The sequence below is a fragment of the Thunnus thynnus genome, chromosome 14 (genome assembly GCF_963924715.1).
Source record: "Thunnus thynnus chromosome 14, fThuThy2.1, whole genome shotgun sequence".
Lineage (NCBI taxonomy): Eukaryota > Metazoa > Chordata > Actinopteri > Scombriformes > Scombridae > Thunnus > Thunnus thynnus.
In genome coordinates, this window is record NC_089530.1 from 6,848,988 (window position 1) to 6,866,257 (window position 17,270).

General features: G+C 39.9%; 1 protein-coding gene across 1 annotated transcript in view; it reads right to left on the minus strand.

Annotated features, from left to right (window-relative positions):
- dntt (deoxynucleotidyltransferase, terminal) overlaps positions 1-17,270 on the minus strand; it is an 82,370-nt gene that overhangs the window by 64,438 nt on the left and 662 nt on the right. The window contains exons 2-3 of the mRNA XM_067609473.1: positions 9,273-9,447; positions 6,691-6,801 (exon numbers count right to left, since the gene is read on the minus strand). Of these exons, the coding sequence (XP_067465574.1) occupies positions 6,691-6,801; positions 9,273-9,447 (286 nt within the window). The remainder of the gene's footprint in view (positions 1-6,690; positions 6,802-9,272; positions 9,448-17,270) is intronic.

A 17,270-nucleotide genomic window follows, 5' to 3' on the forward strand; every position in this document is an offset into this window, starting at 1 on the left:
GTCAATCAGCCTAGACACAAATGTCAATTTTTGTGTCTGCGTATGTCAGGCTTATGGTGAAATTATGACAGTAGAAGACTCAAAGCTAAGCAGATGAAAAAGAGAGGGTGTAGGCTTGACTTGTATGTGTGTACATGAACACTGATAGCTTGGATTTCCCAGTCACAGCAAGAGCAAGAAACAACAAGAGTGAGAGAAACACAGTAAGAATGGTTGGGGGGGGGCATAACAAAAGGGCAGGGGGAAGTGATACCAGAGTGAAAGAGTGTGTGTGTTTTTTTTGTTTTTTTTTGGGGGGGGGGGGGGGGGGTTATAACAAAAGGGGCAGGGGGAACTGGACTGAAAGAATGTGAGGCAGGGATGGTGAGGGATAAAGAGGAAGCAGCGATGAATAAATCAGTAGTGCGTGGTTGTGGAATGAAGGGCCGCTTGCTGCCAGTGTGTGATTGACACCTCACTGGGGTGCTGCTGCTGAGATGATGCTCATCCTCTCTTCCTGTCCTGACGTCTCTCTGCACCACCTACATCCTCCTCCTTCACCAGCACACCCTGCTGAAATCATTGCGGGTTGTTACTTCTGACACTTTCTCTGTCTGTCCAACAGATCCCTCTAAGTATACAGTTGTATGTACATGCAGCATACACACCAAGATGCAATGTACACACACACACACACACACACACAACACATAAATATCATTTCAAGCCCTTGCTCCACTACATTTTATCATTGTCAAATAAATTGGTTAAAAAAATAAGCTTTTTTGGTAGTGGTGAAAATTGGTCAGTTTTATATGTTTATTCTTTGTCTTTGAGTATTTCTGCTAAAACAAGCAAACAATTCCATTTGAAATGTTACTTGTAAATAGAAACACACTCACAAATCCTGATGTTGAACAGTCGCACTGTGCCCACAGTGTACCTCCTCATCTATAAAGAAATAGTTCAACAACTTTCATATCAGAATTAGACGAGAAGATTGATACCACTTTCGCCTGTGCGTTAAGAATGGAGCTAAAGCCTTAAAGCAGGGGGAAGCAGCTAGCGTCGCTTACTCAAAAGTTAAAAAATATGCCTAAAGCCCACTAATAAATACATTCTATCTTGTTTGTTTAAGTTGTGGTTTATGGGGAGTTACGTGCTCTAAGTATTTCTTGAGGAACAGCAGCAGTGACCTTAATAAACAAGATACAATGTGTTGCTAGTGAGCTCTAGAAGTGAGCTAATCTTTATCACTTTCCTCTAGTTCAATACTTAATACACAGACATGAGAAGGGTGTCAGTCTACTCATCTAATTCTCCACAAAAAAGCAAGTGTATTTCTCGAAATGTCCAGGTTACCTTCCCTGAAATCCATTAGTTAATTCAATGTTTCCTTCATCTGTGAAACCTGTCCCTGTGTTTTCTATCCATATTAGGATCCACTACAGCACCTGCTTGAAGCGGAAACCGTTGTGATCTTAACAAAGAAACAACAATTGATTTGTTAGCATGCAAAAAGGTGAAGTAGAGCCACAGACATGCAACTCTGACTCGCCTCATTCCCTGGAGCTGGCCACGTTTAACTTTCAGTACATGCTTTATGTTTTTGTAAACATTTAGTGATGATGCACGAAAAAAAATATTACATTGATGCTGGTGTGAAAGTCCAAGGGTTTGATTTTTTAGAAATTTCTCATTTCAGAGTGTCACCATGAATAAATAAATAAATAAGTCACAAATTAAATGAGACATTAAATATATAAATGTTGAATTTATTTGTGTATTTATTCATTCATGTATATATACACACACATTTGCATATTTATTTATTCATTCATGTATGAATTTATTTATTTACTTATTCATTTATTCACACATGTATTTATCCATTTATAATTTTATTCACATATATTTTCATTTATCCATAGTGTAACTTGCTGCAGCGACAGAACTAAATAAACTTCATCCATCAAAAGTCAGGGGGCAGTATTACAGTAGAGTATTACAGACCCAGCAGGATCTGGGATCGTGAATACAGCTTCATTAATTTCAATTTCTGTCAGTCAAGGCTGATATCATTCCAATTCGTTCAGTGAAGCCCTCAATCTGATCTAAAAAAAGCACAGGAATTGGCATTTGCCTCCATCTGTTCAGCTACAGCCAACCTATCTACCATTGTAGCACGCAAGATTTCATTAAGATCCACACTGGGTGCTGCCATCTTGAATTAGGCAAAAGCAGTAGATACAAGTTCAACCACCGGCCGCAGGGCAGAGTCTGTCCACTGACTTTTGATGGATGAAGTTGAAAGATGTTTTTATTTTGCTCGAGCAAGTCACAATATGGATAAATGAAAGTATATATAAATAAATAAATTATAAATAGATAGATAAATAAATGTGTGAGTAAATGAATAAGTAAATAAATTATAAATAATTAGAAATAATAAATAAATATACAAATGTGTAAATATATATATTAATGAACAAATACAGAAATAGATTTAACATTTATATATTTAATGTCTCATTTAATTTGTGATTTATTTATATATGGTGACAATTAAGCATTCAATTATAAAATCATATTTTTCCATTCATATAAACATTTAATTATATAATTATTTTTGTATCTACATATTTAGTTTCAGCCCTTTGAACCATCCATAGATGTGTATTCACTCTGCAGCCTGCATTATTCACTGTATTATAATGTGAAAGTCTACCACTAGGGGGCTCAAGAGTCCTCTGGTATCAATCATACTAGTAGAATCTGCACGAATAGGAAATTTATTCTGTAATATATGTTGAGTCTTGATTTTCAAGCTCAAATGCTGGATTGGTAGGGGCTTTTCTTTCTTTCTTTTCTTTGCAAATGATATAACCAAATACATAATACAAATAAATAAAACAAAAGACATCAGGACTTCAAGACAAACCCACACCGTTGTGGTTGCTAGGTGACAGTGGCACTGGTTAGCTATGGCACACAGTAGGACAGGTACTGTACCAGAAATATCACTCAGCCATTATACTGGACTGCTGTATGTTTGAGCCAGATAAGCAGCATGAAAAGAAGCCAGAGAATAATGTAGCCCCATCACAGTTACTCAACAAGTAACTGAATGATCATTTTATCCATGAAAGTACAGATATTTACCAATGTGGTTTAGTTTGCTGCAGGCCCCTAGTCAGAGTTTAGAAATGAGTGAGGTCCAGAATCTCTTCTTTTAATGGAGCTTATTTACTGCATTTCTGGACAAGCAAATGCCTGATGGGGATATCTATGCTGCTACCTATTTCACACGATCGAAAGGATGTAAAATGACTCCTGTTTTCCTGTCTGTCCTGCTCCTCTCTGTGCTCCTCTTCTCTTCTGTCTGTTCCCCTCCTCTCTGTTCTCTGTGTGTTCCTCCTCTCTGTTCTTCTGTCGGTCCTGCTCCTCTCTGCTCTCTTCCTCTCTGTGCTCCTCCTCTGTTTTTCTGTCTGTCCTGCTCCTCTCTGTTCTCCTCATTTCTGTTCTTCTGTCTGTTCTCCTCCTCTGTTCTTCTGTTTTCCCTGCTCCTCTCTACTCTCTTCCTCTGTTCTTTTCCCTCCGTTCTTCCCCTCTGTTCTCTTCCTCTATGTTCTCCTTCTCTCTGTGCTCCTCCTCTGTTCTTCTGAGTTTGTTTTTTTTTAACAAATAAATCTAGCATATTCTGCTCTCATCTTTTTGGCATTCATCCTCTCTTACTGCTCTGTCTCTCACTGTTCTGTGGGAGGAGGGACCAGGGAGCTTGATCAGACCTTACCGATTACATCATGTTATGTTGCTTGATGATCATTTTAAATGAAGGGTTTGAATTATTGCATGTAGTTATTATGAAAATACAGTAAGAGTAATACAATGATAACAAATAAAACAAAAATAGCAGAAAAACACATTCTGAGTCTGCTATATGGCCATAGGTGCACATTTTAAATAATGAGCACCTAGTTTATTTTCCATGTTTTTAATTTCTGTAGTTGTTAGATTCCTTTATAAATTTGTGCATTTGAAAATGTGAAAGGCATTTCTTAAGCCAAATCGTTTTATCAATGTAAAAAATATTAACTACAGAATTTCATTTGAGAAAACCAACTCTCAGCCCGGCCTCTCTCTCTCTTTGCTGTTAATTAGTGTTTACATGTTAACTGGCTAGTTAGTTATTGTAGCCTCGAGCCAGCTAGCCTAAGTGAAATGCTGCATACTGTATCAACAATGATGCTCTAGTTAATGTTGTTAATGAAAACTTTCTTTTTTTTTTTTTTTTTTTTCAATGGAAAAAATTAACAAGGAGCAGACCTCTGTGACCTTATAGCTGGCTGCTGGGTGCTGCATACTGTATAATTCCTGGTTTGAGACAGTCTTAGAATTTTTAAACTCTACATCTGACTTGCTAATGTGTGAGAATGAACTATTGACAACATTCATGAAGGAGCAGCAGTAATCCATATTTGGACACTTTCCCACATTGTGACGACTGGTTGACGGCAAGATCACAAAACAAGTATTGTCAGCATAATTGCAAATCCAAGATTGTGAGTTTTCAACATCATTAAATGTGAATTGCGAAATACACAACCACCTCAATAAGTGAGAATTATCAAATCAGCATAAATTAATTAAAATGAATCAACAATCACTGAAATGGAGGAGATGATTACCAACCTTTTAAATTGCCACTGCTTCACAAAGACATGCAGAAAAACACATTGAGTGCAAAAAGACAGACAAAGACAATCACACATGTAAACATATGTACATACTGTACATATTTCCTAGTCTTGCTGCATCCTTAAAAGCGTTTTCATTAGATATGTATTCACAGTGATTACATCATTACTGTGATTTGCGAATAAGCAGACTGCAGGACAGATCAAGGACAGGTTTACCATTGTGGATCAATAGCTTACCCCTCATTAGCACTGCTACATACAGTAGATCATATCCTGTCTTTTAGTTAGCTGTTGCTTTTTTTTAAACTGACATTTGGTTTACAGTCGAAAGGCCGATGCAAGAACTTTAACTTTTAAATCTCAATCTGACTTAGATATTTCAAGTAATTGCATTTTATCACGCTGTTTTACCTGTGGCTTTCTCAAGACCGCATCTAGAACAACCTTTCTCTCTAATCAGAAAGTCTTCTTTGATGTGGCTTTACGTGGGGATAATGAGTTAATCATGGGGATAGAGAAACTGAGTGGGATTGCTAATTATGGAGTTAATGCTGTGGAAAGAAACAGGGGATAAGAAATTGAACAGCTGCCCTCCCCAGGTGAGACATGTGTGGGTGTGCACATCTGTATGTGTCTGTCCATGTGGATAAACGCGTGCGTGTGTGTGTGTGTGTGTATGTGTGTATAGTGCGTGAGAGTTTCAGCACACGCATGCAAGCACATGTTGGTGAATTTCTGTACACGTGTGTGTATGTTATGTACATTTGCCGTTACTGGGAACTAAAAAGTCATTATGAAGCAGATGCCTCACAGGCCCTCAGTAAGCTGTGCTTAATAGGTCTTACAGAAACTCATCAGCGGGTCTCCACACTCCCACACAAACACACACATAGGTTTGCCAATCACCTCGCATTGATAGAGCACATTTTCAACCTCAGATTTCATATTCTGTGGCATCAAGCGAGTGCTTCCGAGACAGATAACAAAGAGGAAGATGGAAATTAATGAAATGGAAAGAGCACACCAAAGTGTGTTTTTGCACATATCTCTTTTTCAGGAAGTTCTGATTGTTCCTTTAGGTCAGTAAGTAATTACGGTTTTCATTATGAATTAATTTGACAATTTTTTTATGATTAATTATTTTCTAGATTAATCATCAAGTCTATAAAATGTAAGAAAATAGTGAAAATGTCATCACAGTTTCCCATAGCTAGAGGTAACGTCTATAAATAACTTTTTTCTGATGAATAATCCAAAATCTAAAAGTATTCAACTTATAATAAAATAAAACTGAAAAAAGCAGCAAAGCTTCATAATGACTGTTTGGCATTATTACTTAATAAATAATCAAACAAAATGATGTTATTTTTTTTTGTGGATCAACTAATTATTTCAGCGCTGTGTTGCCAGGGTGATTTATTGTTTGTTTGTTCAGTTAATACAACTACATGAAACATGCATATGCCGCATTGTTCCTATTTTCTGACTAGTTTCAACATTTCCCTTTTCTTTCACGGTCATCTTCGCCTGAGCCAATCAGCTGATTAACCACTTCTCCCTTCTTGGAATGTGAGAACCTGTGTGTCCTTCCTCAGCCGCTCCCACCCACCATATCCACCCCATCCACCCTGCCACCCTGCCACACCGCCCACCAGATGGCAGAGGGGCAGATCCATCATTGCTCGTGAGGAGTGTCACATCCGTCGCCCATCTTGGCGTAGCGCGCGGCGCCTTAGGGCGTGTCCATGCCAGCCCCGTGCCAGGGATCGTGGGCATGTCAGCTGTCGCAACTCCAACGTGCCGCAGCTGCAGATGCTACTCATTTGCAGGTTAATGTATTTTGAGGGAGGTTTGTGTCAGAGCGCTGCTGAGTGAAGCAAGCCAGCCATCTAATTAGAGCAGAACAGATTAGGGGGCTTTTTACATCGCTAAGTCAGAGCGGAAGTCTCTGGTGGGCAAACATGTGAAAGTGCTGTTGTGTCCAGAATGAGGTTAGGTAATAGTTCCTTACTGTAAAAATCTTGTTGTTGTTTTCTATAGTTGTCCGTCTCTGGCAGGCGTATTGAGAGACTGCGGCCACAGGAGTGGGTGTAGAACCTTCTGGCAATGTGGACAAGGTGTCCTGTGTACAAAAATAACCAGACACTGATAAACACACGCATATATGTGCAGTCATATATCGTTTTAATTTCTGAGCCATTGCAAATTGTTGAGAGGCTAAATGTGTAAATGCGTGTAAGGCTATTCCTGACTAGCACAGAGCCAAGAGTTCAAATTGAATTACATAAAAATGTAGCCATTTGCCTTGGAGAAGTTATTTTTATGACTGTGTGTCTCCAGGGCAACAGGCTAATGACACTCATCTCACAGTCTGGTGGCATCCAAATCCATTACGCTACCTAACCCGTGGCATTACAAATCTGCTTGCCATCATCCAATTTGCCTCCTGTAAATTGCCTTTTCATTCTATGAAGAAATGGTTCCCCATTTGTAATATATGTGTCAAAAGGATTACCAATGTAATATTAATATTCTTGCAGACAATTAGATATCACAAAGGGAACATTGCGTCCATAAAATTACCCGTGGATTGGGTAGAAGAACGACACAGAGAGAGGGAGGATGAGGAGAAAGAGGAAGATGGAGAAATTGTCACCACACAGTGTTGACTGAGACCGATGCTGCAGAAGGAACAGGGGTGTCTCAAAAAGATAATGAAAAGAGCTAGTACCTCTCACACTGCTTGGCTGAATCAATCAGTAAGGGATTCAAAAAATGTTCATCATTTATTCTCTGCCAGGAGCCTTTCCCGTTGTCAAAAAAAAAAAAAAAGAATAACTTTGAATATATTTCACGGCACAATTTTTCTGCCAATCAAAAGTAAAACTGCCTTAGAAACTCCCTGTGCTCCTCTAAATACAACAGGGGGTTCTCCATCACTTTTCCAGCTCTACTGCAGCTTGTTTAATCCAATATGGGATTGTGGGTCCATGGAGACAAACGTCTGTGCATCAGCATGCAGAGGTTGGTTTTCCCCATCTGGGCTCTGTTATTATACAGGCCTATAACTCTGTGGAAGTTAAAGCTCTTACACTGATCTCAGAGGCAGCGTATCCCCTCATGGCCTTCTCTCTTGTGTCCTCTCCACCTTTGCTGTATGGCTTACATGTAACTAAACTAATGTGTGCAGTCTACGTGCACATGCAGCTTCATTTCTCCACATACCATCTGCTGAGATGATAAGATACAGTAAGTGTTGCTGGACCTCGCCCACTCCTGTGCCCTCCTCCCCCCGTAGAGACACTCCAGGCCTGTTCCTGCCTCCATGTTAATGCCTGTCACGCAGGCAGAGAAGCGCACTCAGGTGGGTTAATGAAATCCTCTCGGGCCACTGAGCAGGGCAAAGGTCACCGAGGTCCCACCTCTTATGGGAAGCTGCTTGCCCCTGCACCCACGCACCTACACACTAAAATACAAACATCATTCTCAGAAGGCCAGCCCACCTGTCTCCTTACAGAGGAGCGATGGGAGACACATGTTCACAGGCCAAACTCTAAATCCATTCCCTGGCAATCACTTCAATTTTCATTCCTCATTCTCACCACCTCTCCATTTAAACAGGCTAAACAACCTCTCTGAAAGCCAAGAAGTAATGGAAAATATTACATTTCAATGGGTTTAATGCTTTAAATTCCTCCCTGACTTGCTGTAGAATATTTATGATAGTAAAACAGATTGCATTTCCAGACTATCAAGAAGAGCCGCAGGCAAATGTGCCCAAGAAGTAGCATGTTTGGGGAATATTTTATTTCTACATGGTAGCTCCTTAAATGGATTGATGGATGGATGCAGCCAACTAGAAGAGCACTACTGATGTGCCACACTCACATGGCCATGTGGAAACAATACTAGAACAAGACAAAAGCATTTTGGGGGTATTTCATTTCATATGAAGGCACAAAAACGGCAAATGTCATCCTGACCGTTAACGCTGTCACAGGCTGTTAAGAGAAAACATAGACGGAGCCTGGCAAATGTGACTTCAGCAGTTGAGTGTTTTTTTCCTCTCCACTGTGGGAGCAGGCAACATATTTCTTTATTTTGGACTCATATGCTGCCAAGTCCTCATAGTGTCATCCACAGGGGGAATATATGTGTGTGTGTTTTTCAGTTAGTAGGCTGCTCTGAGCCCTGACGTCCGGCTGATGGGTTTATTTGACACAATATGGGGGATGTTTCTGTTGCTATCAGCGAGGTGAAGTGTAGTAACATGAGCAGAGGATGAGGGAAGTTAGATGTGTCCTCTTTTTAAGAGCTCCCTGTCATTATAGATTTGCAGGGAGAGAAAGAAGTTGATGCATGCAATGTCTAAACACTCACACATACCTACATATATATGCATCACTTGCATGAGAAAATATAAAATTATCTGTGGGTTCCCTCAAATCATCAAATACTGCATGGCTCTTGGGTTTGTTTTGTGGTAACACACTCAATGAAAAACTTCCTGTTTGGTCCATAGTGCCATCTAGTGCTTACACTATAGCTATCTAGATGCTAGATGGTTCTGTCTTATTTGTGACACACACAAACCTGAATGAGGTGTCTGGTCTCCACAGCAACAGGTCTCCCCGCTCCCATGCTGTCAGTGAACCAGCTAATGTCCAACACGTGCATTGTGGGTAGATTCTTCAGGCCACACCCTTTTAACCACACCCACAGGGATGAAGCTTCGCTGTCCTCTGACACTACGTGAGTGACCTCATCGCTGTAAAAGGAAGGTGAGAACAGATGTCAGAAGGTTCCTTTTTTGGTTTTATTCAGTTCTGTCGAAGCGAGCATTATTTATTATTATTATTCAGAAGTATAACGAGTTCAAGTTCCAGTTAATTTCATCTCTATAGGAACTACAGGAATCTATACAATTGCTCTCTTTGTGCTGGACAATAGGTTTTTAGAGAAAACACAACATGAGAAGTGAGACTGAACCAAACAGTAACATTGTGAGCCATAAAACCAAAACAATGACCTCAAAGACACTAAAAAGCATAAGATTCATCACTCAAATTCTTCAAAGCCACTTTCCCCTTTCACATACAAGTCGCAATGTGATCCATTGGTATTATAAACAATATTGATTGTTTCCGCTTTAAAGCGCCTGAAAACTTGGTTTCAAATATTACGTATTTCTTTATAGAATTTATGAAAATGAAAAATAAGCAACAATTAACATTGAAGTTTTGATAAAAAGTAGGCCCTATTATTTATTACTTATTAGGAGTGAAGAAGTGAAATCAGAACTTCCAGGTTCTGTTCCAAAAGTAAGAAAACATCATTAAAAATCCTGCAGACATTTGTAATAACGCAAATCATTTAGAATCCAGCCTTGAAACATGGCCTTTCTCAACCGTATGTCATGTGGCTCACTTAAACGACTGTTGTTTGTTCAATATTTTAAGCAGCCTTTAACGAATGTCATTTCCCATGAGCCCTAGACCCCCGCGAGTTAAATGTTGCAGCTTGAAAAAGGAGGCGAGCCCATTTGCAAGTTTTGAGATGGCAGAGATTACAGCTTTGTTGCAATGTTGCATGTACCCGCTCTGACATGCTGGTAAATTTTTTAACGGGAGGTATAGTTTTTGCAAGTTCACAAAGTAATCATTGTTGAACTTCATTAAAATCACATAGACTTATTTAGCAATTTAGCAAGTGCTATAGTGGATGCTAACTTGTCTTAGAATATGGGAAGTAAACCATTGGAACACACTTATTTTTTTCAGAAAGACTGATGATGAATGTTGAATGAGACATTACATTGAGTTACAGAGACCACAGAGGCTAGTTGGGACACAATGTCAGGACTTTGGCTCTCTATAGCTCAACTGATCTGCTTCACCAGAACAGTGTGGGTGTTATTTCATCAGATTTGACTGACAGTAGCCCAACAACTCAACCTCAACCCAACCCAACCAACTGCCACCAGATTTTGATTAAAATGTCATTAAATTCTGACTGGTGCACAGTGTGTTATCTTTTTCCCACCAAGGCCCACCTGCTTCAAACCAATGCGAAAAGCACAGACAAAAGCACAAACACATAAATCTCTTTTCAGGGCCTTTAAGTAATTAAATGATCTTAATGCAAAACATAAGTAGACAAAAGCCTCAATACCATGTCTATGGATTAGTAGGATTTCCAGAACACCTTGAACCGTTTAATTGAAAGATCTCTTTCACTGCTGGATCTAACAAAACAAAAAAACATTCCTGTTGTAGAGTGGAGGTGTTCAAGTGAGGCTTTTGAATGCAGCTCAGCTCTCAGCATCATGGTCTTACTGGTGATGTTTGAGGATCAACACTGGGTGAACAGCAATCAGTACAGACCCTCATTGCCTCCCTTCACTGTTTGATAGCTGACTCATTCAACCAGTGCTTCCTACAGCTCCGCGGAGACTTTGTCAACAGACTTTTTTATCACGGCCTCCTTCCCTTCTGCTTCCTGCCACGGAGTATAACTACCATACCCAATCAGGGCACCCAGCCGTGCATAATTACCCTCAGCATGCTCCTCCTCTTCCTCTCTCCTGGGCGTGGGTAAATCGGTGGAACGACTCCTTAAGGAACATCCCAGCAGAGCTCAGGCTGAGGCCTAATTGGCCAAATCACTGGCGAAACTAATCCTCTATCTGCTTGGCATACCAGTCTGGCCACCAATGGTCCATTTTAAAGAAAAATAAATCCTTACCAGGACAAAGACATGAATAAAGAATTCACTTGCAGTGAACAGTCCAACCACCAGTCTGGCCCTTTGGTTTGATCCCCCTCTAAAAATCACACAGCATTGCTATGTGGGAACAAAACTGCGCATCACAGAAAAAAAACACTGTCTCCTCTTGCCATGTTTACCTAGATATAATCCATCCCTGAATTTGGATCCTTATCTTATGCGTAGCCTTACTGAATGTAAAATGGCAGATTGGCATGCAAATGAGCGAGAATGCAAGCCCAGCACCAGATTGTACTTCCCAGAATCAGTGGGACTCTGAGCCCAGACACAAGGACAGGCTAAAGTCAATGGGCTTTGATATGGAGAACTCTCTCGAGTCGTCTCTCTGCCCCGTTCCTGTCAGCAGCTCGCCTCCCATTCCTTCCAAAAGTGAAAACCAACAGGCAGATCAAAGACCGAGTATGTCCAGAACAGATTTTAACACCATGGCGAGGTTTCATCTGTTTGCCTTTTTACAGCTGCTCTCATGAGGCATTTTCACTGATATACATGATCACTGTACCCAAGAAGAGCATCTTAACTCCCCCATCCTACCAAGATAAACCACATGAGGAAGTGGCCAGTTACGTCACCAACAGTCTCTGTGCTATGAACTCCAACATGGCACCCCAAAGGGTTCAATGTTATACAAATAAACAAGACATTATGAAATCATATGAATGTGTGAAATATGTGGTGGTAATACATATTGTGTAAAATACATAAATGAAGCAATAAATTCTGAAATCATTAAGTGTTTTTCTCCTCATTCTGACTTTCATTATAACAAAGTTTTAATGGAGTCCCTTTTTATCTCATTATATACATTTTTAATTAAAAATGCCCTTTTCGGAAGTTTAGATATTTTTCTTTGTGCTTACACTTAAATTATACACTAATTCCACAATGAATTTCACTTTAAGCTCAGTCACATGTCCGCCTGCCTCTCCTAAACTCAACAACTGAAAATTTAGCTAGTTAGCACGTGTTAGCTAGAGCAACAACAACTCCATAGTAATTCTAAATAACGGCAGAGAAGAGGGAAAAAAGCAGACAGTCTTTCCCTGTAGTTACTCGAGCCAACAGGAGCCTGGTTCTTCACCTGGATGCTGAGTAATAATAAACAACTTACAAGGCGTGGTCGTCCCATTACAATTACAGCACGCAGCAGCAGAGCATGGATGTATTATAAGAGCTGGATACCGGACTAAAAATGGCGCCCATTCAGTCCTATAGGAATTGCTCGCCTGGCGCATACGCCAAAAAAGGTTTCTAGCTTCCGGGTTTGCTTCCGCGTTGTGCGGCCCACTGAATGTGCGCAGTAGTGTTTCCTCCGCTGGCCCCGCCCACGAGTTCCCGCTTGACCCATAGACTTTACATGGTGATGACGTCACGGATTTTTAAATCGCTTTTCTCGGCTTAAGGAAAGTTTTACAAATATAAAACCTCCATGAATCAAAAGTTCATAATAGAAAGAGTCATAATTGACGTTGTTTGCAGTTCGAGGTGTCCTGTCAACAGTTTTACAGACGTCTCTTTTACAATGGTGAACTATGGGGAAAATCCTTTTTGGGCCGCAGTGGGATATTTCGCTGCAATACCGCGAGTGGCCACTCTGAAAAATTGGCTGCGAGGCTGAGCAGCGGCGCCCTATCCAGCTCTTATTATACATACATCCATGCAGCAGAGCTACGCGTCCGCCATTTTGGACTGAAGGAACTTACAAAAGTACAACTCAGTTCTTTCTATTCTGTTGTCATATGCCTCTACTGAAATTGCCTGTGTTGTACAATGAAAAAATATTATAAATATGCATGCAAATATTTATTTATTTATTTATTTATTTATTTATTAAATTTATGAAAAAATCAAAGCAGAAATTTGTAAAATTAATTCAGAATTTAATTTATTAAACAACAAAAACTTTCAAAGCATGGGTCCAATTTTTCAGTGTTTCAGAGTCTTCCAAGTGGAAAACATAACATAACATAACATAACATAACATAACTTTTTGCCCTGCTTCCCAGAGGAGCAAAAGGTTAGCAGTGGACGGAAGCTAGAAAAATCCAGCACTCCAAAATGGATGTACACAAGAACACAGACCCATGTTTGAGAGTACTTTGTCTTAAAGAATCCCCTCTCAGAACATACATTCCCTAGAAGTTAGTGTAATAAAAGAGAAATTAATCTATTTGTCCTTTTACTGGGAACCCCATGCAGCCTGTCAAGGACCCCTGGTGATCTTCTGATCCCAGTTTGGGAGCCATTCTTCTAAACAACTCAATAACCACATTACGAAGTGGTTAAAATCAGGGATGTCACAAGAATCAATACAAAGATACCATAGATACATAGACACCAAATCAATGCCAGCGTTTTTAGTTATCAGTAGTATCAACAGCTCCATCTATAACTCAATGTTATTATTATAATACAGCCGGAGTGTGTTTGTTTAAATGCTGAAACACTTGAAGTGTCAGTCATACTTACAAGAATACAAACCAAAATGAGAGCACATAATCACACAGTTGTATTTGTTGTTACAGCATGCCATTTCATACAGTTCCTCTAATTTGAAATGACTTGAATTTTTTGGGCTGCTTTGCTTTCTACTTGAAGGCTACAGGCCAACATTTAATTTGTAACTCTTATTCTAATGCAGCCTGTATGCTTAAATAATGAAACATAAAGTTTCTGTTCAAATGTTAAGGTTTACAAAAAGAGTTTTACAAAACTCAAGAAAAAAAACAAGACTTTCAGACCGATTACTAGAAGTTCCAGCAGAACCACAAAAAGGAAAAATGAGCTGCGGTAGCATATGGTGAGAGGAGGAGACATACATACATAGTATGTCAAATGCCATATGCCAAAAATACCAGGAAGTCCTACTGCATCTGGTTGCATTTTGCAGTATGTAAGCCATGGATGTATGAAGAGAAGTGGATACAGCGTTGGAGGCAGGGCTCCTTTCATTCCTATGGAAGTTGCTCAGTGGCGCACAAAGCCAAAAAAGTTTGACTTCCGGGTATAAAATTACCCGGATCTTCCGGGATCATGTGGCCCATAAAGCCAGGAACACCAGATACTTCCACCAGCTGAGCCGGCTAACTTCCATTTTAGCCCTCTGCTAACTTGAATGGGGTTAAAATAATTCAAGATGTTATTGGACCGAATGGATCAAATTCTGATGGTGAAACAAATCATTTTGCAGGGTTTGTGACACTCAAAAAAATGTATCCGCTGATCTTTCACAACACAGTTTGGCCACTATGTCAAACTGACTTTCAAGCCCGGCTTGATGCAAGCCAGGCATGGTTCAGTCACTTCGACTGAACCATGATGAAACCACAGATAGATGACAGTGCATTGACAGTGCAGTGACGGAAGCTGGTACAACAGTTTATGACGAAATAGTATGTCCCAATTGTTTGCATACCGCATGCAACAGTACATACTTTGCAAGGGCAGCTGCAGTAGCCTACGTACTACAAGTAAAAAGAAAAAGTATGCGATTTGGAACACAGCACAAGTTTTTGATTGAGATATGGTCCAACGACAAAATATGGTGAACTGGAAAAAACTAAAATGCCAACACTTTCCAGGTGTTTTTGGAGAGGATGAGAGAGAGAGGATATGAGAGGATGAGAGAGCAATGCCAACTGAAGATAAAGTAATGCCATAATAATATTATTATAGTGGCAACGAAATGAATCTGTTCATTCATTTTTTTTTTTTACCATTAATTCAAACAGCAAAGGCTATTCGCCAAATCGACAACACGGCGCACGCCCAACCAATCAATGTCAAGTATAGTGAGACGCAGCCCACATAGGTGATGACAACAGGATGTAGAGTTCCTTAGTGCACTTGCATAATAGCGATGTGAAACCAAAACAAACCGGATTAAATGTATACATGTAACAAAAACATGAACCTCAGTTTGGACATTCAGGTGTAAAAAGGCCCTTAAATTATTTCACAAATTATTTTGTGAAATAATTTGTAAATAATGTATATATTTGTATTTATAAATTTTACATATTTTATTTATGCGATTATTGTTTCATAGTCATAGTATTGAATATTTGGGGCTCCTTAGTAAAAGGCCATTGTGTGTCTGTGTGTGTGTATGTGTTTCCTGCCATTCGTGAAAGAGTATTTAATACAGCTCATCAATCAGCCAGGACAAACATGTCGATATTTGGATCCATGTTCATGTGCATCAGACTTGAAATTAGGACAGGGGGAGACTGGTGTGTGTGGTGTGTGTACCAGCACATACCTTTATGCACGGAGGAACGCTCACAGTGTATCGGACCATATGCTCAAGGCAATGTGCCTATAACTTGTGTAAGACTAGATATGGGAGGTGTTGCTATCAGACTGCAGCTGATATCAGTTTTGTCGGCTTGCAGAATTAATGTCAGTTTGAGGCAGGCACGCTCTACTTCCTGTCGTTGGTTTCAAACAATTGTATCAAGCCAAGTGTAACCGTAGGAGCGCTCAAGCTGTGTTTCTGGGAATGCTGCCATGGCCAAGCTGGCGCGCGGCTGGCAGGCACACTTAGACACACATTTAAACACTCACACACACACACACGCACACACACACACACACACACACACACACACACACACACGTTAGTTATACCATACTGATGGGGACCCTTTATTGACTACATATATGGGCCCTAAATCACATGCTTAACTTCCAACATTTTATAACACTACAGTAACTTTAATTTGAAAAACTGGCCCCACTCTCAATGTCTAAAAGTGAAAATAGTTCTGGCAAGGATACAAGCAGAGGAACACACATGCACACACATACACACAAACACACACACACACACACACACACACCTGCTCAAGAGGAGCTCAAAGCCTGAGTTTTAGCTGCCCAGCACCGAAAACAAAGTTTACTCTTAAAAAATGGGAGGTTGCATCAACAGTATCACTACAGCCTCAAAGGAACCTGACTCTGAAGCGTTGCGGGTGTCAAGCAGCGGACTTCTGCTGTGTTCACAGTTTGTGATTTAAAGATACTTTCAATTAGAGACAGAAAAAAAAGGATGAACGCATGCTGCTTCCATAATTAGCGCACAATACTGTAGATGATTCATCATCGCAAGGAACAAGCTCACAGGCTCCCTAAACGTCTCTCCTTAAGCGCAACTTAACAAAAAAGACTTTCGCCGAACTCATTAAAAAAGTTTGTGTGTGCTCTGTTACCTTTCTTCCCATGTTTTTAGCTTTCTAACTGCTATTGCAAACAAGTTGTAGCAGGGTTAGCCAATTTCTTCTCCTTCTTAAATGTATTTACTGTATGTAGGAGCTATGAGTTATGGCTCAAGTGGGAAAATCCACTAAGGTGTTGCAGAGCCAGGATGGATGCCCTGAACCTGGTTGATAAGGTATTCATGAGACTGTAGTGGCTCTCTAATTAGCTAATTGGACCATACCTTCTTTAAAAAGATAGTTTTTAAGAAAATAGCACAAAGTAACTGAGCCTGAACTGTCTTTTTATGTAAGCAATATTGGGTTTGGGTTCATCTTTGATTGCTATATCCAAAATTATGTGCACAGCTTATCATTACATTATCTACATCATTGTAACTGCTTCTACAGACTATAAATGAATGTTTATTTGAGCATGTAAATGAGCCTCATTTTGCATTTACTGGCCTGGCTGTTAGTCAGTACAACCATGCCCAACCAGGCATTTAATTAGTATTATAACCTTCCATTTCACTGGGGTTATAATGGAGGCCTTGAAGGCTGACCAGAAGGTCAAACCATTCTTGCTGGTACCTAAAAAACCCTAACA